The sequence below is a fragment of the Panthera pardus genome, unplaced genomic scaffold (assembly GCF_024362965.1).
Source record: "Panthera pardus isolate Hobbes unplaced genomic scaffold, ASM2436296v1 HiC_scaffold_13, whole genome shotgun sequence".
NCBI lineage: Eukaryota > Metazoa > Chordata > Mammalia > Carnivora > Felidae > Panthera > Panthera pardus.
Genome location: NW_026526688.1, coordinates 82,204,172 through 82,228,728, shown reverse-complemented (window position 1 = coordinate 82,228,728; position 24,557 = coordinate 82,204,172). Strand labels below are relative to the sequence as shown.

Genomic DNA, 24,557 nt, shown 5'->3' with positions numbered 1-24,557 from the left:
CTCCTGCCCTAATCCAGGACACACTGGTATCTGCTTGTTCTGGAAATAGTAGTAGGATGTGGAGACAAGTGACTGAATTCTGGATGCACTGTGAAAGTAGACTTGTGAGACTCTCATAATCTTTTTTTTAATGTTTATTTTTGAGAGAAAGAGAGAGAGAGAGAGAGTGGGGGAAGGGCAGAGAGAGAGAGAGAGACAGACAGACAGACAGACAGAATCTGAAACAGGCTCCAGGCTCTAAGCTGTCAGCACAGAGCCTGATACGGGGTTTGGACCCACCTATTGTGAGATCATGACCTGAGCCGAAGTCAGATGCTTAACCGACTGAGCCACCCACGTGCCCCAGAGACTCTCATAATCTTTAGGCAAGTGATTTTCTTGAGGCTGTGAGGAGATACATAGAGAGATACAGATACATGACATATACATGCGCATGCACATACACACATATACGTACACATACATATATACATATGTACATACATACGTATACATATGTACAAATAGATACAAAAATAAATATAAAATGTCCATTTATTGGGACATCTGGGTGCCTTAGTTGGTTAAGCCCCCAACTTCGACTCAGGTCATGATCTCATGGTCTGTGGATGTGAGCCCCACGTTAGGCTCTGTGCTGACAGCTCAGAGCCTAGAGCCTGCTTCAGATTCTGTGTCTCCCTCTCTCTCTGCCCCTCCCCTGTTCACACTCTGTCTCACTCTCTTTTTCTCAAAAATAAATAAACATTAAACAAATTGAATAAATAAATAAAACAAAATATCCATTTATTTATATGAAATAATCTGCTTCGACAATAGGAAGTAAGGCTTTATAATACTGTAAATTAACTTACTGTATTTCACTTTTCACAGGTGAAGTTTACATTCTATCAAGTAGTAAAAGTATGACCCAGACTCACAATGGAAAACTCTACAAAATTGTAGATCCCAAAAGGTGAGATCTCTTTATATTCCTTGAAGTCAAGCAGTTTGTCCAAGTTGTTTTAGTGTCTTCACATTGAGGACGATGAATTGCAATTAGCAATCAACAAAGATGAACACTTCTGCCTTGTCCATATGCCAAGTGCTATCCTGGGAGAACCCTCCACTCCAGTCTATGAGGGCTAGACTTGACCCTGCTGAACTTTATAAGCCCCATTATGTCCACATATTCATGTCATTCTTGTTGCCATCGGAGAGGAGCATTTGATTTGTGGAATCAGCATCCTCAGTTACATGCCAGAAGAGGACCCTAATGTGAAAGGTATTGGCTTTCATGTTGGAAGCAATAAACCTTCCTCTTCTTTCTAGAAAACTAGAAACATATTGGCAGACGTTATAGCTATTCAGTATGATTTTTTTTGTCAGGTAATCAAGATAAGCTATTTGGCAGTTTCAACATCTGAGCCTCATTTCAAAACTATCTGGAAGCTCACAGCTGTCATGCAGGCTAATGTGACTAAACAAATGGAAACTAAAGAAATGTTGTCATTTACCGCAGCAAGAGGAAGATTTGATGTTTAATCTTCTTTTTTTTTAATGTTTTAATCTATTAAAATTTAATCTATTTTATTTATTTTTAAAAGAGAGAGAGACAGAGACAGAGCATGAGCATGAGCAGGAGAGGGGCAGAGAGAGACAGAATCTAAAGCAGGCTCCAGGCTCTGAGCTGTCAGCACAGAGCCCGACGCAGGGGCTCCAACTTGTGAACTGTGAGATCATGACCTGAGCCGAAGTCAGATGCTTACCTGACTGAGCCACCCAGGCACGCCTAATTTTTATTTTGTTAATGTTTATTTATTTATTTTGAGAGAGACAGAGAATATGAGTGGGGGAGGGGCAGAAAGAGAGGGAGAGAGAAAGTCCCAAGCAGGCTCCAAGTTGTCAGTGCAGAGCCTAACAAGGGGCTCGATCTCAAGAACCATGAGATCATGACCTGAGCTGAAATCAAGAGTTGGACTGAGCTATCCAGGTGCCCCGAATGTTTAATCTTTTAAATAACATATTTATCCCCCGTGCTCTTTTCCACCGACACATCACAACATTGTTATCTTGAATCATAATTAGTCAGTTCTTAATTTCATGGATAAGTTGGAACTATCAGAAGCTGATAAAATTATATACTGTCAAATAGATATTAGCCATGAGTTTAGAAATAACTGTTACAGAACCTAGGTGTCCTCAAATACCACTACTGTTGAATGCACTGTTGCCAGACTCTAGCTCCACCAGGGTGTGAATTTCAAAATCTTTCTGTATTAACTTATCTTCCTGAGCCCATTTGCGTATTTAAATTCCCAAATTTCACATCTCTTTAAAAAAAATTTTTTTAATGTTTATTTATATTTGAAGGAGAGAGAGACAGAGAGTGAGCGGGGAGGGGCAGAGAGAGAGGGAGACACAGAATCCAAAGCAGGCTCCAGGCTCCGAGCTGTCAGCACAGAGCCCTACATGGGGCTTGAACCCTCAAGCTGTAAGATCATGACCTGAGCTGAAGTCGGACACCCAACCATCTGAGCCACCCAGGCGTCCCTCACGTCTCTTTTAGAAGAATAAATTCCAATATCTAAAAAGTTTGCTAAAAGCAAATTTACACTTTAAAATATTATCTGTAAGTTATAGTGTATGTTTTTCCCCCAGAAAACAAAATAGAGAGTTTTGTCCTCTTCCCATACCACAAAACACTATCTTTCTTGAGAAAAGTGTAAGTTAACATTGGTACTACAGAACAAAAAAAAAAGGAGTGATCAGTCCTAAATGGTCTCTTGGCATATCATTTTCTTCCACGATAAGAGAAGCACCTATTTATATGTTGTAGAGCTTTTCCTCCTTGGATGTGAAACGAATGTCCTCTTTGCCAAAAGCAAAGTGATGAATGAAAAAAATAACAGGCACTTCAGTGGTGGTTGAAGTTGGCAATATTAAGAACAAAAATCAAACTAACGTTAATTCACAAAGTAAGCATTCTAATGATTCATAATGGTGTCTGTCTAGGGATTTCACTCAGATCTAATGCCCTGCGTTTCAAAATAGTCATTGTTATTTCATTAGGTTTGTCAAAGCTGATATGCTTTTACAAGCTTCCTGGTAGTCTTATAATGAATTCTTCCTCCTTCTCACAAAATCTTTCTCTCGTCATCTGGATTGTTTAGTCTGCTGGTGGTGAGCTGAGGTGAATTTTACACCTTCAATCCATTATTCGTGTCTAATTAGCAGGGTTTCCATAAGGGACCTTGGCTTCGTGATCTGAGGGCCTCCTCTAGTAGGGTGGTCTCAGAGTGACATACCTGAAAAGTCCTGACTTCTCATTACAGTGCCTGTTTCTGCTGAGTCCTGTCATGTGTGGGGCCAGGGTTCAGATGTGTGTTTGGTTTTCAGAAGGTGGGGGTAGTAACAGAGTCCCAAACACACTGTCCTTGTACACAGGCATGGACATAAATTTTAAGATTAAACCAACTATAAGAAAACAAATGTTTTCATAAACATTTGTTGGGAGCCTCATGCTGTTTCAATTTGGATGCCAACGTTTATTATTATAGTATTTCTCCCTAGATGAGTTGAAGTTCTATAGAAGCAGACCCTTTAGTGTATGTGAACGGGATTATTTTAGAAACGTGAGCTAATTACTAGCTGAACATTGTTCAGGATGTCTGCTTGAGAGCCAAACTGTTTCTCCAAAACTTTTGAGAGAGAATTTGAAGAAAGAGCCTCATGAACTGAAGAAAACAATAGATAGACATTTCTTGTTATACCTAAAATCTAACTCAACTTAAAATCTTAGGTTAATTGTATTCTTGTGGAGGAGTTCCCAGACTTGTAACAATAATGTTTTCAGAATCATTACTTTCAAACAGCACTTGACTCATGGTCCTAGAAGAGAATAACACCAAATTATAAAATTTTTATATTCTATATTACATGTCATAGAAATTACATTCTTACTCACTATAAGATTTATGTTTTTTGTTTTTCCCTGCACACACACACACACACACACACACACTCACATATAACAAAGACGAGAGAGTTTAAAAACCATATGCAACATTCTTAAGTCATTTTGGCAAAACTAGATTAGGTTACAGCATTAACCTCAGTCTATAAGGACAATTTGGCCTAATGCTATTTGTTACATAAGCATTTACGTAAGCTTAAAATTATTTTACACTGGGCATCCTTCTCAGAAAAGGATGGCAAGATAACCTGTTAGAAAAATCAAAACTCATTATTTATCATTTAAAAACATGTAAATTCAATAACACTACAACCAGGTTTTCCTAAACGTTAACTAGAACTCAGGAATCATTTAAGGGAAAAGTAGAGAAAGAATGAATTTTCCTTCATGTTAGAACATTGAGGGGCACCTGGGTGGCTCAGTCAGTTAAGTGTTCGACTTCGGCTCAGGTCATGATCTCTTAGTCCATGAGTTCGAGCCCCGTGTCGGTCTCTGTGCTGACAGCTCAGAGCCTAGAGCCTGCTTCAGATTCTGTGTCTCCCTCCATCTCTGCACCGCCCCTGCTGGCACTCTGTCTCTCTCTCAAAAATGAATAAGCATTAAAAAAGTAACAAGAACATTGAACACACTTCAGGAATATTGTCAAAGTTGAACCACTTGCATCTCGTGACAGAGTGGAGTTAGGATCAAGTCAATACCAATCACCCAGCTTCCTGAGTCAACTCACTGGATCCCCAAAAGTCTCTAATATTGGGTCCTGCCTGCCCCATCTAGGGGAGCTCCTTTGGCCAACAGTTCCAGAAAACAGATTTCAATACACTGAGTACAAGAGGTGGGCAATAATTTTAGTTTCACCAAAATTTAGTGCCATCTAAGACTAATCAAGACTAGGAACGAGTCCATCTTGTCAGGACACAGAGTCAACTGGTCTTGTCTCTGAATTTTCCTTACCGAAGGACCCTGCATGAAGGTATTTAACTCTACTGTGCCCCTTTGCTCATCAAGAGAGTACAGCTGATCATTCTGCCCCTTCCTCATTTCTGTGGAGTGCCTTTGAAGATAGTTAAATAATACATTTAGAACATCGTGAATTCTGTAGTATTGTTGGTATTCATCCTATGCATTCAAGAATTATTTTCATGTGGAGCCCTTGGCTGGCTTAGTCGGAAGAGCGAGCGACCCTTGATCTCAGGTCGTGAGTTTGAGCCCCGCGTTGGGTGTATACATCACTTAAATAAAACCTTAAGACAAAAACATGTATATAAAAAAAAGAATTATTTTAAGGTGATCTCTTCCGTTTTCAGGATCTCTTCCCAAAATTGGGGTAAAGATGTTGGTGGAGCTTTCAAGAGCTCTTAATACTTAGTTTCCAAATGTCCAAGCATCATGCCCTGGTTGCTTGCTCTGAATTAAATCTTTTCAGAACCAAACAAATGCTCCTGTGGGGTGGAAATTAAAGAATTCTAACAGTTACATACCGTCCAAGATTTATTTTTATAGAACATAATTTTTTTTCATACTGCTGCCAAAGATTCTTTAATTTTTGTGTCAGATGAACTTAAACCAAATGACCCCCCCCCCTTTTTTTTTTACTTTGAAATATTTCCAGGGTTATTTCTCCAGGAATCTGTAAAACAAAATTCTTCCTAATCATATTGATTTAATTACCATGTAGCCAGTCTTGCTCTATTTTAACATAGTGCTTATCTGTTATCTGAACACGTCACACAAGACCATTCCCTTAAGAGGTCTACAAATTAACAATGCAAATTCCAGGCTTCAGAAGTCATCTTATAGAAACGTTGTATCTTCAGACTCCTGCAGTGACCAGTACCAAAAACTGCTCCCCATGCCTCCTCCCCATTTCTCCCCTCCATGGCCCTACTTACTGCCTTTTGTTTATTTTTTTCTTAATATCCTCATCCTACTCCTTATTATCCTGGATGCTGAAGAATACTTAAAAAAAAAATCACTTCATAAGAGGAAATCAGTTGTTTATCCTTCGCATATGTCTCAGGGAGCCTGCACGCAGCCTTGCCATCCTAAGGAAAGTCACACATAATAGAGAGGCTTTAGCCCAATAAGCCAGTCTAGTCCCAATTCATCAGTCAAAGTTTTATGCAAGTGGCCCCCCTAGGTTGATAAATCCCCACAGTGCCTGTTGACCCAGCTGCCGAGTCCTCTTGCCGCAGGCGGTGTTTTCATGGCCACCCTGACAGTAATACAAACTGTTTAGCAGCTCCATTGACCTTTCAACTATTAACAGGGACACAGGCTCCACTAGGGACTAGTTTTCAAACATGACAGAATTTCTTAACAGTAAAGGTCATGAACAAGTATATGCCCTATAAAAATCCATTCAGCATGGTGGATTTGAAGTCTAAAAGACAAGGATGCATGTTTTACATGTTTGTTATTATTCTTCTTCTACATATCGGATAACTACAAATGGATATATTCTTACCTGACAGCTTGTATTTTACTCTTAATGAGCTATACTTTATGTTGTGATGCATAACACACTTTTGACTGACAAATCCTTTCTAAGCTGCTGTATAGCATTTGAAATTTTGAGGATAATATTACAAAAGAAAGGGGTAAGATCAAACTAAAAACTTCTATGAATGAAGGAGCATGCATGCATAATGTATGGTAATGACCTAAGAATAACTGGAATTTTGGTCATACTTTACTAAGATTTGCATATGGATACATATGCACACACATTTAAGCCCACTCAAGTAAGCCACACCCTGCTGCTTAGAACCCCCACCTATTTCAAAATAAATAGAAAATATTATTTAATAATTTATGAAAAAAATCATTGTCACTTAAAATGCTTCTATAAGGCGTTCTTTCTCTCTCTCTTTCACTCTGTCTCTCTCTCTCTCCGTATATATACACATATATATCTCCATATATACACACACACACACACACACACACACACATATATATATACATATGTATATGTACATATGTATATCCATACATATGTATATCCATATATATGTGTGTGTGTGTGTGTGTGTGTGTGTGTGTGTATCTTATTTCCTGGAGATGTGACATATGACCACAGCATTCTGCTTTATACTAATTGTAATCTCTCTTAAACTATCAGTTTTGAAATGTTGAAATATCAATTCCTAGAATTAATTGTACAGATTGCAATGAAGACTTCATTGCCACCGAAAATGAAAAATATGAATAATGAAGAATATATTCTTCAAAATGAGACTCTTTTGTTGAGTAGAAAATTCTTTTTTTTTTTAAATTTTTTTGTTTATGTTTATTTATTTTTGAGAGAAAGAGAGAGAGACAGAGCATGAGCAGGGGAGGGGCAGAAAGGGAGACACAGAACCTGAAGCAGGCTCCAGGCTCTGAGCTGTCAGCACAGAGCCCAACACGGGGCTTGAACCCATGAACCATGAGATCATGACCTGAACCAAAGTCGGAAGTTCAACTGACTGAGCCACCCAGGCGCCCCAAGAGTCGAAAATTCTTTAAAGCTTTTCTTTTTAATTCCCATGTTACTCCCCTGCCTAGGGCAATGGTGAAGTCAGATATTATTAGATCTCCTGAATATTTTGTAGTTTCATTGTAAGGCAATGTGTCATCAGATATTGCAGTAATTGAGATAAAAGCAGATTTAACCTTGCATAAAACAGCTCCATAAATTTGTAAAAAGATGTTTTCTAGAGGAAGGTGTACTTATTTATTTATTTATTTAAGATTTTATTTTTAAGTAATCTCTACACCCAATATGGGGCTTGAACTTACAGCTTCAAGATCAAGATTCGCACGCTCTGTCAACTGAGCCAGCCAGGTATCCTGAGAAAGATGTACTTTTTAAAGGAAAAACTTCATCTTAGCATCTTTTCCTCCCCCCCCCCTTTTTTTTTTACTAATTCAAAAAAAAATCTGTTGCTTACACGACTTGTTTTTGTCAACACTGACAAATGAATCAAAAAATATAACAACAAAATTTGGGTATTTGTCACCCTCATGGTCTTGAAAGAGAATTTAAATCGACATTCTTGTGTTCTTTTAAAGACAGAAAGAAACTTGTGTTGAATTTTTGCTTCCCATTTAAAACGTTTAGTGATATTTAAAATTTCTGCCTTCCTATGATGTAAAATTAAAACACTGATACCTCTACAGCTTTGTAAGTGAGAAAAAGATTTATTTATTTTTGGTGATTTCTAAAAGAATATACTGTAGGCTTTTAAGTCTTTTGAATCATAATGTAATCAAGGTGTTTTAAATGCCTAGTTTCCCAATTACAGGCATTTATTTAGTAGCTAAGTTTTTTTTATTAATTATGGTTTTATAAATTAAGTTCTTAAGTTAAAAATTGCTTTTGAACATAAACTTCTGAACAGAGTAGATTTCCTTCTTTATATTAGGAAGCAATGGCATTGACTTTTCACTGTGCTCCAATTTTTCAGTTTTTATTTTTATCTTATCAGAGTAAGTATACTGTTACACTCCAGAATTAAATCAGGAGATTTAATCAATCTACAAGTATCTTTTACCTGTCTCCTGTGTTCAAGATATTGTATTATGTGCTACAGAGGGAGGATATAAATGAGAATTTAGTCCCAACCTCTAAGGAGCTAATTTTTACCTTAAATTGGGAGATTACATACATTATCAAAAACATAAATAATATTATCTGAGATAAATAACACTTTGGGACAAAAAAAAAATTATGCGAGAACATTGTACACTGTAACTTAACAGTATTAATAGTCCAGAAAGCTATGGATACTGAGATGGGTAAGACTCACCATGATTTGGCTCCCTGGCCCAGTCCGTTCTGCTACACTGTGATTTTCTTTAACACTAACTCTCAGATAAAAGAGAACAATGACCATATAACATGGAAATTATGTAGCTTTTCAAGCAAGTAGGGCTATTATTAGAAGAAAAAGAACAAACCCTCAGGCCGGCTGTTGCAAAGGCAGAGGAGGCTTCTCAGCTCAGAGGTAAAATGAAAGATAAGTGCCTGCATGGGTGTTCCTCCCCAGAGATGCTTCCTGCAGCCCCTGCTCCATGCAGGTTGCACTTCCCAGGAGCTCACCACCATTTTGTTTTTGTGTGTCCCTAATCTCAGCTGAGGCAGCCTCCAGCTGTCCCAGCGCTCTCCCAAAGGTTCCAGGTTTTGTTTTTTTAGTTACAAAGTTGCACAGATCTTGACAGATCTTCCCCAACCCTATTCTTCACATAAACCCTATTATTTTTAATATGCAGTTTTGTACCATAGAAGATTTTTCAGGAACGTGTACGTTGAATTAAAGTGGAAATGCCTATTTTTCTGTATTCACCGCTGATAATTGGGGTAAACCTGTTTCTGAATTTAGGACATTGAAAACATAATGCAATAGACATTGCAGGCAGTTTAAGAAAATTGCACTTTTTTTTCGGTAAAAGATGACATTATCATCTAGTTTCATTAATCATTTCTCCTAGGTTTTCCCTTTGAGGAAATACATAATTTTTCATTTCCCAATTTTTCCATGGAAATATATATACATTGAGTTAATCTGAGAAGTTGAATGAAGGAGACCCATATACCCTCGTAGATATTTGTGTATTGTGGTGGTGGTATTTGGATGGTGAGATTAATAGGGGCTAAAATATGGGTACTTTGCTCCCTTTTTCCTAAAGAAGACCAGTTGAATGGAAAGAACACTACGCTAGGAGATAGTTCCAGACTACGTGTAACTAGTTGCGTGAAAGCCATTTAATCTCTTTATACATGTACTGTGCCTGTAATTTGGGGAATAACAGGACTTGCCTTGCCTCATGAGGATAAAGTTGAATATGAAATTACTGAAAAGTGTAAGTGGCTTCATTATTTGGTTTTATTATGGTTGCATCTTTAACCATAGAACAGAATTTAGTGCTATTTGTTAAAGTTCTCATAATCTTATTAGCCCGAGGCAGCTAAACCTGTGGCTCCCTTCACCAAATCATCACTGCCTTTGCCCCTTTAGAATTTAGTGCTCACTCAATCCCAAACTGCCCAGGTATTAAAGCCAGTCAGCATGACTTCTGAGTGAGCATATGCTCAGCATTTAAATTGCAAGACCTCGAAATGAAGACAACGTTAGTCTCAGAGAAAAAGGCCAAGGCCCAGCCCCATTTTTTCAGCACATTTCAGAACAGAGAAATGTAGTAGCAATTCAAAGCAATGTCTAGGGGAAAAAAATGGCTTTATCCATCCTAAATTGGAATTCTAGAAATATACAGTACAAATTAAAAATTGTAATAGGATATGTGATGTACATAAGTTCAAAGCTATTCTCTTTCTTTTTCATGTTTATTTATTTATTTATTTATTTGGGGGTGGGAGGGGCAGAGAGGCTTGAGAAAGAGAATCCCAAGCAGCCTCCATACTGTTAGTGCAGAGCTCCATCTCACAAACTGTGAGATCATGACCTGAGCCAATACCAAGAGTCAGATGCTTAACCAACTGAGCCACCCAGGTGCCCCCAGAGCGATTCTTGAATTTAAATTATCTTTCCCTTTACTCCAATATCAAGGTTGCTCAAGACATGTATAAAAAGATATTTCTGCAGCCTCCATGTAATATAATGTCAAGGACAGCATTCCTTAATGACACTTCAAATAGTACTTGAAAAATACTGTTAGGAAATGTATTCAGCCATCTATACTTCCATGAAGTCCCAGTGAGACCATTATTGCATGGCTATGTTTTTACCTGGAATATGATTGTATTATGAATGTATAAGATTCCTTACAGTCAAATTGAATTTGTATAATGTATTGTCTTACTAGTTGCCACAAAATGGCTCTGTGTAGTCCCCAAACATGGTATAGATCTAGTGGAATACAAAATTCTACTCCTTGTGGATAAATTGACACTGAAAAGAGAAATGTGAACACAAGCAAGAAGAATTTAGTGAACATCCAGACTAAAAATTATCCAGACTTCAAAAAAAAAAATCAATTTATATATTGACCTTTGAGAAAAGCACTAAAATGTGTATGTGAAAGATGATAACAGTTCTACTAAGTTAGTGCTTATGCCTGTGCCCAAGTTACACAGATGGGAAACAGTAAAATCTATCCCATTATGAGAAGTTTCCATTCCCTTAGCTTTTCTTAGCTAAAAGTGCTGGATATTGGTCTTAGAGATGATGCATGATTATGGATTATCGCTGTGTATCAAAATGCTTACAGTGAGGAAACCCATTAAACCATAGAATCCATGGTGGCATCCAAAGACTGGCTTCCTGTGCAGTGGCAAAGACTCCCTCCAGTCATACAATTTCAAAGCATTCTTTACTTAGAAGCTCCTGGCCACACTAATTCATGGCCACATTAATTGCTACTGGCTAGGAAATGGCCCTAAGTGAGAACAGTGCTTCTCAAACTTGAAATCGCATGTGTGTCACCTGACACGCTGGCTATAGTGTAGAATCAGTAAGTCTGGGGAGGGGCCTGAGATTCTATATTTCTAACAAACTCCAAGGTGACGTTGGTTCTTCTGGTCTGGAACCATGCTATGAGTCGTAAGAACTTAGATTTATCAGTTTTTCCTTTCCCATGAGAATAGAAAAAGCATGGAAGAAAAATAGTTTTGCGAAGGTTACAGTTGCAAAGGAACATTTTTCCATGTGTCCCAGTGTGAATGTGGATAAAAGAATAAGACAGTTCTTACATCACCTTGCCCCCTTAAGCAGATTGTTAACTAAGAGAAGCTATAGAATTGTTACTTCTTCTGAAACCTCTAATGAGTCAGGATTTTATAAGTAGGTATTACTCATGATTTTATGTACCTTGTTTTACACTAACATGAATTTAAAATCTGGGCCGCTAACAAAAGTTTCAGAATGAGTCCCCTTACTTTTTGTAAAAAACACAATAGACAGATTTCTGACATATTCAATCTGAAGAACAGGCCTGCTCAGATAGGATTTATCGTTGTGCTTCCATACAGATACACAGAGGACTTCTTATTTATTGATTGATTGGTTGATTGATTAAATTAAATATCATAAAATTAAAACCATCTATAATCTCACTACCTAGAGACATTCACTGTTGGCCTTAGCTACTCACAAAAAGTCATCACATGTGATTATGTTACAAATCACTTATGCTTCTCAACTTCTTCCTTTATTTCAGGAAAGTATCTAAATCTTTATGATACTACCAAACAGAGTAGGTTTCTAAGAAAATGCAGAATAGAACACGTAGTAATGCAAAGCAATATCTCGGGGGTGGGGGGTGGGGGAACATTGGCTTTATCCATCCTAAGTTGGAATTCTAGAAATATACAGTACAAATAAAAAATTGTAATAGGATATGTAATGTACATAAGTTCAGAGCTATTCTCTCTCTCTCTCTTTTTTTTTTCCATTGTTTTTCCAGAAACAATGCTTTATGCACTAAAGAATTTGGGGCAGTTTTCTGGCACTAGCCCTACTGTTTCATTGTCAAGTGTAGAAAGATTATAAAGTGTGTTTTTCTGATTTAAATTAAGTTTGAAGACTATAGAGATAACTATCAACAAATGGGTTTGATGTATTCTTTATCACAAACCTAAACATCCTTTTGGGTAAGTTTTCTACTTTGAAAGCTACCTTGGACTTCATTCACTAGAGGTAAAGATCCACAAGTTAAAAAAAAGTAATTGTTTAAAAGAAGAACAAAACTATTTAAGCAATTCTTAGTACACCTACATTAAAACACCCAAGTTTCCAGTCCAGTAAGAATAAGAATGAAAAATGAAGCAATCTATCACAGCTATGTACTCTAGAATTTTGTTTAGATGCCATCTAGTTGGGTATATGTAGTATTCATGTAAACATATGATAGTCTATTTCAAGGTGAATAATAAAATTCAAATTTACTTGTTTTATTCCTTTTGTTTTCTCTTCATTCCATGTAAAGGAACCCTATTCTTTTCAATGGAAAAAAGAAATGTTAGTAGAACAAAGAGGGAGTGGAGGGGATGGTTGGGATGACCAAAACTCTCTGTCACACTTTACCAGATATATAACCAGAAAAATGAATTTTAATACATTGGCTTAATTCCCAGCTAGAGGAAATAAGCAATCATATTTCTTTATGTCATGCTTACTTTATGGTCTGTTGTTTATTTACTATGATTATAATTAGTGTAAAAATGTTTCTTTTAAAATGAATGTAACCATGCCTTAGAAGAATTTTGTAAGATTTGAGTTAATTTAGGCAATACAGAGAAATATAGCAAGTGTTTCTTAGTTTTAAGCTTATGATATAAAAGTATAACAGATTTAAATGATATCCCTCCCCTAAATAGCCCATATATTCCTAATGTCTTTACTCAGTAGCACAGAAAATAAACACTCTCTTAAAATTCCATATTCTTATTTGTTCATTCATTCAACAGATTTTTAAGAATCTTCCATGTGCTTTACATTTTTCTAGGTCCTGGAGAGACAAAAAGAAGAGAGGGAAACATTTGTCTTCATGGAATTTATATTCCAGAAAAAGCATTTGAGAAAGTTTCTACTATATGCATTCAATAAACACTTATTGAATGCCTCTGTAGTGTTTTCCTAGCTCCTATGTATATAAGTAGTTGAAGGGGATAAAATACTTTGGTGGCTTGAATATCATCTTTCTAAAACATCCCTCAATCCTAAACTAATTGCTTCCTTGTCTGTATTCCTGTGTGGCTTTATATGCACCTATAACATAACAAAGGTCACACTGCATTATACTTGTATACTTGTTTGTATACTTGTATACTTGTTTGAATGTCTCTCTTCCCCGTGGTGTCTCCATGAGGACTGGAACCCAGTTTTATTTATTTCTTATCCCCATGAAGAGCACAGTACTTGCCTGAGGGAGTGACTGGTGTTGAAGAGGGTTGAATATGTCACTTTTGCCTTCAGAAAGCTTTCATTTCAATGGGGATGGAAAAGGAGATAGGAGAACCCATTCATTAAGTCAAGTTCTATAAGAGATAGGCTATCCATCGTGTAAATTTTCAATTAAAAGATCCCCAACAGAATAACAATTTAAAGAGAGAGAGAGCATTTATTTAACATGCTAAGTGAGGAATGTTGGCCACTTCATAAAAGAAAAAAAAAGATTATTTTCCTAGATATTTAAATAAAAACTTAAGGGAATCATGTTTATATATGACAGCCTTAGTCTCAGATTAGCTAAAGCAAACAAGCCCACGTATGAAATAATTACATCCACAGAAAGATAAGCATTTACTAAATCTTTGGCAAAAACCAACTTAGAATCCGCCTACCTGAGTTTCCACATATTTGAATGGTGAAAAATACTCAAAGCATCTAATTGGAGGATCAGCAGGGAAACAGGAAGCGGATGCTCTGCCCTGAAGAATTGTGTTTCATTCGCAGTCCTCCTTTGTCACATCCTCATTCCTCTTCCCAGTATACACGGAATCAGTGCTTAACACTTCGACTTAAATGGGCAACATCTTCTGGCGGCTGTTGTTTAACTGGTCACTTATATTCTTGATGTAAATGGTGTCCTCTTCTCTATTTTTTTTAATGTGTATTTATGAGAGAGAGAGAGCAAGGAGGGGCAGAGAGAGACAGGGAGACAGAGGATCCGAAGCAGGCTCTGTGCTGACAACAGAGAGCCCCAACAAGGCTCAAACTCATGAACCTCGAGATCATGACCTGAGCCATAGTCGGATGCTTAGCTGACTGAGCCACCCAGGCACCCCAGTGTCCTCTTTCTTCCTCTTTAAATTCATCTGCTTAGACATAAACCATATTGTCAAGGAGTGTAGGAGCTACATGCCTGCATATTTTGCATCATATATAATGTGTGATATATTTTTGACACACTCTACTTTTTTAATATTTATTTTTGAGAGACAGACAGAGAGAGAGAGTGAGAGAGAGAGAGAGAGAGAGCACACACATGAGTGGGGGAGGGGCAGAGAGAGAGAGGGAGACAGAGGATCCCAAGTGGGCTCTGTGCTGGCATGGGCTTGAACTCAAGAATTGTGAGATCATGATCTGAACTGAAGTCAGACACTCAACCAACTGAGCCACCCAGGTGTCCCTGACATACCCTACTTCTGAGTCTTTTTTTCTTGAATGAGTCAGAAAGAGGGTGAATGAGTGAGTAATCAGTAGAAGTTAGATAAACAGACTTCGGTTACCAGTAAAATTTGAACAATACCTGTTTATTGAATGCCTGTGACTCAGAAGAACTTCATGGCTGTTGAAAAACAGCTCCTCTAGTGATCAAAAATGCCACCATTGTTTCACAAAGTAAGAGTTTTATTTTAAAGTTTATTTATTTATTTTGAGAGAGAAGGAGGGAAGGAGGGACAGAGAGAGGAAGAGAGAGAACCCCAAGCAGGCTCCTTGCTTTCAGCACAGAGCCTGACTTGGGGCTCAGTGTCATAAACCCATGAGATCACGACCTGAGCCACAATCAAGAGTCCGATGCTTAACTGAGCCACCCACCTGCCCCAAGAATTTTATTGAGAAAGAAATAGAGCCGACTTGGGGTATTCAACAACAAAACAGGAAGGTGAAAGTAATGCCCCCACTTTCCTTGGCATAACCATTTCATTTTTTCTCCACCTCATCGCACCTCGCCCTCTCTCCCAGAAAGACTCCCTTCCTTGGGGAACACATGGAAATTATTCATGTTGTCGGACTGATAATAGGCCCAGCCCATGGAATGCCTTGAGGACCTTTCACATAAATTGACATTTCTAGATTTAAATAAGAGGTTAAGGGAGCTTTCTGAATTGTCACATTAGTTGCAAAACTCAGTACTTTCAACGTAGAGTGGGACTTTTAGTGGAGAGAGAAGCGAAAGATGTCACTATGTATTTTGAATATGGTTTGAGTCACTGTAGACACAGCCGGAGGTCAGGCCCCAAAGTATTTTCACTGCCAGAGGGACAGAACAAGATAACCTGTCTCAAGAAAAAGGAGTCAACAGGGCCTAATTATGTGCTTCTCTTAGAAGGCTATATCATTTACTTCTTCTGGTGGCTTTGACCTATAATTATCACCTTCTTTGTTATGGTCCTTAAGGAGTCCAACTGCTTTGGCCATCCTAATGGTGGTGATCTGAGTAGTGCTGAATGTTTGTTTACATTCCTGAACTTTTGGAAAGCACTTGCTCCCCACACTGTGACCCAGGCAACAGTGACTGATAGAGGAATCCCACTGTGCACTGTTTCTCCTACATTAGGTGATGAGCACTTATGACCATGCTTCTAGCCCGACTTGAATGACAGCCTCTTATTTCAGAACCAGTAAGAACCACAGACCTCTTCTTTTGAAGGCATCTCTAAGTGATGGCAGTTGTAGAGCAATTAAAACAAAGTCTGTGACTTTTTACTTAGCAGATACGATGTTTCTGTTTGCTGCTAATAGCATTATTTTTCTTCAGAGCAGGACAAAATAAAAGATCTGAAAATGTATCTATATACCTATATCTATCTATATCTATCTATCTATCTATATATGGTTTATTTTTTGCATAAAGGGTTGAAAATTTGAGTCAGTCGTACACACACACACACACACACACACACACGATATCCCTTCGAGAAAAATCAGTCTGAGAAAGGTATTTCAAGAGAAATGTAAATTAAACAAAAAATGTTTCCCAAGCTTTCTTGGGCTGCAAGTGGCCATTTAGATGAATGCCTTCACCCCTGTGATATTGCCAAATATGCCAATAACAAGTGAAACCTATCTCAGATGTTATTCCTAAACATTTTTGTAAACCGGGGTGGGGGGGGGGGGAGTTTTAAACTATGTGTCTTTATTTTAAGAATTTTAATCGCTAGAAATGTTTAGCTACCAAATAGACAACACCAATACAATATAATTATATTTTTAATTAGTGAATTTTGATCATGACAAAATTTCTTGTAATGTTCATTATGATGTTCTCTGGTCCAGAACTGGTTAGGTTGTTTCTTCATTGGTATGTATTTTGTATTCTCAGAAAAGTTGTCCGTCTTTCTGACCCACTTAAAAGAAAGGAAAAGAAATGCTTTGCAAGCTACAACTTCACGGGATTTCATCCTGATACTGGTTTTCAACCCAAATACACTTTGATCCATTGTCTTTTGACGCAGACCTCTGATGCCCGAGGAGTGCAGAGCCACGGTACAGCCTGCACAGACATTGACTTCGGAATGCTCCCGGCTCTGTCGGAACGGCTACTGTACCCCCACGGGCAAGTGTTGCTGCACCCCAGGATGGGAAGGGCACTTCTGCAGAATTGGTCAGTATATCTGTTGTGCCCAGGAAAGGCTGGGCACGGGACAGTCCTTAGGAGCTCAAGAACTTACCATCAGCTATTTCTTCTAGAATTATCTACGGCTCAGAATTTAGCCGTTTATAATGTGAATGCTCAGCCTGTTTCTGAACTTGCAAATGAAATCTTTCCCATTCTCTTAATGTAAACAATTCACATACATAAGTTAATCATAAATGTAAAAGACTCTGAAATAATTGAGTCCTTTCAAATGGTGAAAAATGAAAACAGCACAACTAGATCATCTGTACAGGCTCTCAGTCCTAGGTTTGAGATTTCACACCAGCCAATGACCTAGTGTTTGCAAAGCCCCTCTCCAAGTGCCAGCATTTTCCAGACACCCCATAAATGCCCTCCCTAACTTTACTGCCTGCCTTCTTGCTACAGTGCACTAAAAACAGGGGTTTTCAGTGGGTGTTATTAAATAAAAAGGAGAAAACGCAATTATCTAGGGGCACATTATGAGATTTTTTAATTCTTTTTGCCACTCCCTTGTGAACCATCAACTAGGTATGCAGCTGCTCAGAGACAGCAGAAGAGATTTATTCCACGGTTACTCTATCCTTTAACCAGGGATTTCCTCAATTACATGCAATGATGTTTAAATTCTACTTGGTGTGAAGAAAATTAGATAGATTCAGATACCTAGCGTCTAGGATGTATGTGGTGAAAATGCATTTTCGGGAGAATTTTTTTTTTCTTTTTATGTTATCTATATGTGATGATGGATGTTAGCTAAATCTATTGTGGGAAATCATTTTGCAATATATGTAAACCAAACCATCATGCTGTATACCTGAAACTTTTACAGAGAGACATGTCAATGACTTCTCAGTAAAACTGGAAGAGATTTCCATAAGGACACATGCATTTTTAATGCGTTTTCAACAACCAGCATATACATATTACTTACAAATATTTCAAATCTTGAAGCCTCTCTTGCTAATGAAAATGTGTTACAAATTCATACTTAATATTATAGTTAATGTGTAAATGTTATTTTTTCTTTATTTGAAACACATATTTGTTCCAAAAACTTCAACCGTAACTTCTCTATATATTGTCTAACAAAACGTAGGCCACATTTACAGTCACATACGCAGTGTACAATTTAAGTTTAAATTGATTCAGCACTAATAACACTACCTGGTTGATTAATACCATGGTTATATATCTAGGAGAGAGTTATCATAATTAAAAGTCTACAGAAATTAGGTAATTACATTAGTTAAAATAGCTGCTTACATTTTATTTACCCATTCTGTCTTCTTTTTCCTTAGTTGACAAAAAAATGAGGATCAGTGTTCAAATGCACAGATATTCTAATTCCTGATAATGTATCTTCATTCTGCCCCCTTTAATGCCTGACAATACCTATTCTCTCTGCTTCTTTTATATGGTGTCCATTCTGTTTTATTCCTTACTTTGCATTTTGCCTGACCTCGTAAGTCACCTCAAGCTATCAGATAACAAATATTTATTGAGTGCCTTCTAGCAACAGTATGTTTAAACTGAGGGTAAACAAATTATTTTAAATGTAGGTGCATTATACATCCCATTATAAATAATGATAATAATAAGTGATGTAAATGAAAATTGACATTCTTTGAGATAACATGAAGTTTTATTTCAGTAAAGTACTTTAATCTTTCCAGTTATCAGTTTAAATAGTTTGAATATATAAGATCAGAACCATTTTATAAAAGTAATCTATTCATGATATTTTTGACCTAAGCAAGAACTTTATTCATATACTAACATAGTTCATCAACCACAAATGTAAAAAAGAAAATCATCTCATTATTCTCTTGTTGTTTCTTTTCCATTTGTCAACCACAGACTCCTGGGTTTTGATTAATGCATTTGAAAAGGTTAAAATAACCCTGTCTCTTGAAAGTATGAAGACACGTGTTCAAGAAATTTGTTTCTGTCTTCGGTGGCTGCACAGCCCACATTTATCCCATCAGTAAAAGACAACTTCTAAAACCAATTTTATCTCTCCACCTCATTTTAGCAGTAAATCTTTACATTTCCCACCTATATTGTGGTGGTAAAAATCCTTTTATGAAGAGATTCTGTGTGGAGAGCCACCCTGAAAAGGATTGGCCCGCTGCACTGCCCCAGAAGGGGCCACGAAGTGTAATCAGAGATGAAGCGATGCTGTGCACCCCCTGGGAGCTAAAGGCAGGAGGAATGTAAGGGAGCTGTTCCATCTAACCAAAACTGAGAACTGACCCTTCCTGTATGTTGCCCTGGAGATGCTGAAGCTGCCGCGTCTCCCTCTCAGGCCAGGCCCTTCCCACATTAAGGCCCTGCCCTGGAGAAATGGGAACATGGAGTTACTTGGAAGGCCCTCTGTTGGAAATGCCCTCATGCAGCAGAGATATTTGAAGAACTAAAATCCTCGTTTTAAATAGAGTCAGTTCTGCAAGGGCTTGAAATGGTTTCCCGTGATCTCCGCTTCCCTGGAAATGTCTCCCATTCTCTACTGAGTCCTGGCTCCCACATAACTGTGGGTCTGGAAACCTTCTTTCCTTCTTGTTATTTACTATCTTTTGGATCACTGTTTGACTGGCTACCTCCTTCTTCCCCTCCTTTCCCTTACTCATCAGATATTTGTTGGCCTCGTTACTCGGTGCTGTTTCTGACATGCAGAATGAGAGTGTGATTTTGTCGCTTTTTCTTTTCCTGCCAGCAAAATGTGAGCCAGCGTGTCGTCATGGAGGTGTCTGTGTGCGATCCGAACAAGTGCCTCTGTAAAAAAGGCTATCTTGGTCCTCAGTGTGAACAAGTGGACAGAAACATCCGCAGAGTGACCAGGGCAGGTATTCTTGATCAGATCATTGACATGACATCTTATTTGCTGGATCTAACAAGTTACATTGTATAGTTTCTGGGCTGTTTGAATCTTCCTTTCCAATGGGCATTTATTTTTTATCCTGTCATTAAAAAGAAAGACTGTTCTCCTGCTACACACTTCCTGTGATTTCATTTTCTTTTATTAATTTAAAAATAATTTCCAGAAATGTGCAGATCCTGTGTGTGTATGTCGGCACGTTTGTTCACATATGCACATACACACACACACACACACTCACAACCCCTATACGCGTGGTTGCATAACAGATGGGTTTTAAATATATATATTTCCTTGTGTGGGGTAATTTACACAGAAATTCCATTGTAAATTGATAACGGAATTTTTATGTCACCAAAAGAGATTATCTGACTTCCCAGGAATTTTCTGTCTGTAATAGCTAAAGTCAACTTTAATGGAGTTTTGAAACATTATTGTGCAATCTGATGGATCTAATAAAAAAGGCAATATTTTTATATTAAAGGATTATAATGTGAGAGATTGTTTCAGAACTCCCTGATGAATTTCTAAATGGGCGACTATATAAAATTGTAATCTTCATTTGTATCAATGTATCCAATTACAGAATGTTACCCACTTACCTTCTTATTGGCAGAGAAATCCGGTTACTCTAGTTTAATCTCAAGATTGTTTTCAAGCGTTTTATAATTAAATCATAACGGCATATTCTGAAATCAATCTTCCTAAAAGGTCTGCTTTTATTATATATTGTATCTAACAATAGGCACTGGGTTTGTGTTACCTATTTATATTTTTTATTTTATTTTTATAATATAGACATCACCTAGATGAAACATCTTTGCCCTGTCCTGTAAAATACTAAAGTTACATTTTTCACCAACTTAATTGGAAAGAAGGGGAGTGAGAAAGCAAACAGTCTTTAATGTGCTGTGGATCTAATCTAGCAATGTGCCCCTGTGCCAACATGTAATCATTAACGACGGATGAAAAAGCAAGAAAACAGCCAATCCTTATAAAATTCCAGCATTAAACATATGTAAAGTGCTTTTCACCATAGCAAGACTGTCAGAGTATATGTGATTAGAACGTTGCAGATTTCACACTGAATGAAACTCACTGGAGAAGAGCTCACTCGTTTCTAACAAATCTTGGCTATGTAAGCTTAAAATACTAATTCTTGCCAAATATGAGTTTTAATGTATATGTTCCTTTTAAGACCTCAGTGAAAATCCTCTTTGGTTAATGTATGAATAAATTTCTATAAATGTTCTGTTCAGGTTTTTAAAGAAATGCCATGATCTAATTTAAAACTGCAAAAAGTCTGATAGACATTTTTCTTACTGGTTTTTGAGGCCAGCTCTCCACATTTGGATTGTAACAAAATCATAAGGCCTCTTTGCACTACTGAGAAAGCATCTATCGTGACGTGCACACACCCGCTATGGGTTGTCCTTCTGTAAACATCTGTTCTTCCAGAATCTAAATTGTAGACTAGTATAGAATATGAGCACAGGCTGACTTTCCAAACCCACTCCTTACCTTTGGGAATATGAACCTCAATTAAAAAGAATAAAATCGGGTAACTAGTATTTCTCTATTGTTTTAAAGTGAGAGGTTTGTAATTAAAGCACAGTGAGCATTTATGTAGAAAGGTTGGTTAAGTACACTGCTCTTGTCTTCCATATATGATTGCTTAAGTTTCAAGTGACCTCATGCCAAATGGAAATGGGTTGAGAAATCTTGGTTCAGTGCTTAGTGAACAATAGCCTGCATTAAAAAGTGCATGCATAATTTTGCACAATTTAGATTCAATTGACAGTCTATTCAAAGAAGTCTCAGGATTAAATGAGCATGGAGACCAAATTGCCCTCTTACCCCAGAAAAGGGGTGGTCCCTTCTAGTCACACTAACACTTCATTGGCCCAAGAGTGTGACAAATCTTGCAATGAACCTGCAGTAGCCCGCATCTGGAGGTTAATAGCAGTCTTTTGTCTCCTTTGCTTTCTCTTCATAGCCCTTTTACTGAATTCCATCACAGAAAGTTTTACAATTAAAAAAAAAATGTCCTGACAACCATTTTTGTAAATGGACCTTACCATCTAATCGTCCCTTATTCAACGTGGGTGACATTAACAAAATGTGAACTTCTGGTGAGGGAGCCAGCTGTCTAAATCTGTCAAATTGTGCAGTTTTATTACACATTCTCCTGTTCATAGTTTCACTGAAAACAATAAGGATACTGCTATATATTCAGCAAAATCTGAAAAATCCAGGGTTTCTTCTTACACACTTAATCTTTCCATCTCTTCCAAAAGAATCTTTCCAAATGAAAAGGTGTTGTATTGCCACTAGTCCTACTGTTTAAAAATATCTATATTAAATTGACCAGACCCAAACGTTTACACAGTCCTTTCCCAAGTGAAAGAGTTTCAAATGTCTTAGAAAAACATATGTACCCCAGGTGTCACTGCCTTTTCTATTGTGAATCATTAGAATAAAAGGCTAAACTCTTCTAAAAGCGAAGATAGCAAGATCCATGGATATTAAACCCGAGCAAAGAAAGTCAAGTCATTGGAGCCATTTCTTTTTGTTCTTGGGAGAGACGTAAATAGCGGTGGCTAATTGATGGAGACATATTTTAAACTCAGTGATCATTTCAAAAAAATCTTTTGACCTTTCTTTTTTCCAGTCAGATTTTTAAACTGTGACTGGAGAATTCTCTTGAATAATACATGATAGGCAGGTAGGAATTGGTTAAAAGTATGAGCTAGGGAAAAAGTTATTGTTTTGTCCTGTGAATGGCAATGTCTACTTGGTTCTGGAAGCACACAATCAGAATGCAAAAAATTATGTCCTTGGTATGAGTGTAGATGTGTGAGATAAAGCTAAAATAAAGAAATGGAAAAATGTATATTATTACCCCTTTGTCCATTCTGGACCTTAAGCTTTGGGTGTCCATTTAATGTGAAATGCTGTTATGGAAGTTATAAAGGGTTGGGAAAAAAAAAAACAACTTTCTACCATGGCTTTGGCCAAACTCTTGTCCTGGTTAATAGAACCCTGCTTTCTGGCCAGTTATTTAAGGTAATGAGAAGAAAACTGAATTGGCACATCATTAAACTGAAAAGAAAAGAAGAGTTAAAAAAAATAAGGTGTGCGATGATAAAAAGTTCCATCTATACCTTTTCTTCTTGGAATTTTGTTTCGGTGTGGCTATTGTAAAATATAGGTCTTATTCTTTCACAAAGAATACTCAGAAGTTTTCTCAGATTATTGGACTATCTCATAAAGAAAGAGCAGAGAAACATACACATACAACATAGACGCACGACCTGAATAGAAAACCATTCTCTTTTTCATTTATATACTTCAGAGCAGGTGCCTCTTCTCTATTGATTTCTTTGAAAATAATTACAGCCCAATGTATTAACAACCTTAATATGTTTCTTTTCGGTATTATTTTTTAATCTCTGAATCATAAACTGTATAATAAGCCTACCAGGTATGAAATATGAGGTTAGATGCTACATCCAGGGTCTTTCAAAGCATACATTAACTTAAACTTAATTATTAGTCTAACATTCTTAGCTCTGAAACAGAAAAGAGAAAGCAAGACCAAATTTTTAAGAGGAAAAATATGTATACCCTAGGCAGATGTAGTTGGCCGATTGATATATTAAAGTTTCTGAGCGTCTCTACAGAATGTTACCTATAGTATTTATCTCTACCCCATCTCTGTCTCTCTCTCTCTGTCTCTCTGTCTCTCTTCTCTCACCTTCCCTCCCCACCCCCCTCATATATCCTTCTTCCTGTAACCTCTTCCTGCTCTTCCATTTCTATCGGTTTTGACTAAACAAACATGTCTTCAGTAGTACACCCATAATGAAGATGTCCTGGGGTAGATAGCTATTGATTTTGCTCATTATGACCTTTGTTTTCCTGAAAAACACCCTCTCCCAATGTCACATGTGCTCAGACTCTATCATGAAGAACAGTAGACAAATATGAATATATTAGATCGACCTATTACAGTTGTCGAAAAAAATAACCAAAAGGATAAATGACTACAATCCTGGATGCTCCAGCTTGGCTTGTGTTCCATCATAGATACAGGAAAACACAAAGAATACCCCAGTCAAGAGCTTGAGCTAACAGTAGTAAAAGTTAGTAGCTATTTCCTAGTCAGGCATGACCATCTGTATGGAGTCTGTTTTGAAGATTATTCCAAATCTCTCCTTTCCCCACCTCTGGGTTGAGACTTGAACTTGCAGAGAAATCAGACCAAAGTTCCATGCCCAGAAAATGTACATATATCTGTATCCATGCTAGGAAGTTAGTGAGCCTATTATTGTGAATACTTTCAGAAAGGCCCTCTTCAGAATATCCTAAAGAAATACGTTTGCTATCTTACGTTCTTTCTCTTCATCACTCTAACACAAATTAGTCATACCTCCAATAATTAAC

The 24,557-nt window shown here is 37.3% G+C and overlaps 1 protein-coding gene and 1 long non-coding RNA gene across 2 annotated transcripts in view; one reads left to right on the top strand and one right to left on the bottom strand.

Annotated features, from left to right (window-relative positions):
* The window catches only part of HHIP (hedgehog interacting protein), an 89,006-nt gene extending 68,780 nt beyond the window's left edge, over window positions 1-20,226 (top strand). The window contains 4 exon segments of the mRNA XM_019420504.2: window positions 871-952; window positions 17,073-17,221; window positions 19,950-19,993; window positions 19,995-20,226. Of these exon segments, the coding sequence (XP_019276049.1) occupies window positions 871-952; window positions 17,073-17,221; window positions 19,950-19,993; window positions 19,995-20,144 (425 nt within the window). The 3' untranslated portion in view covers window positions 20,145-20,226.
* Window positions 814-24,557, bottom strand: part of LOC128776535 (uncharacterized) — a 110,934-nt gene continuing 87,190 nt past the window's right edge. Inside the window, exon 3 of the long non-coding RNA XR_008421658.1 lies at window positions 814-1,312. This is a non-coding gene — a long non-coding RNA (uncharacterized LOC128776535). The remainder of the gene's footprint in view (window positions 1,313-24,557) is intronic.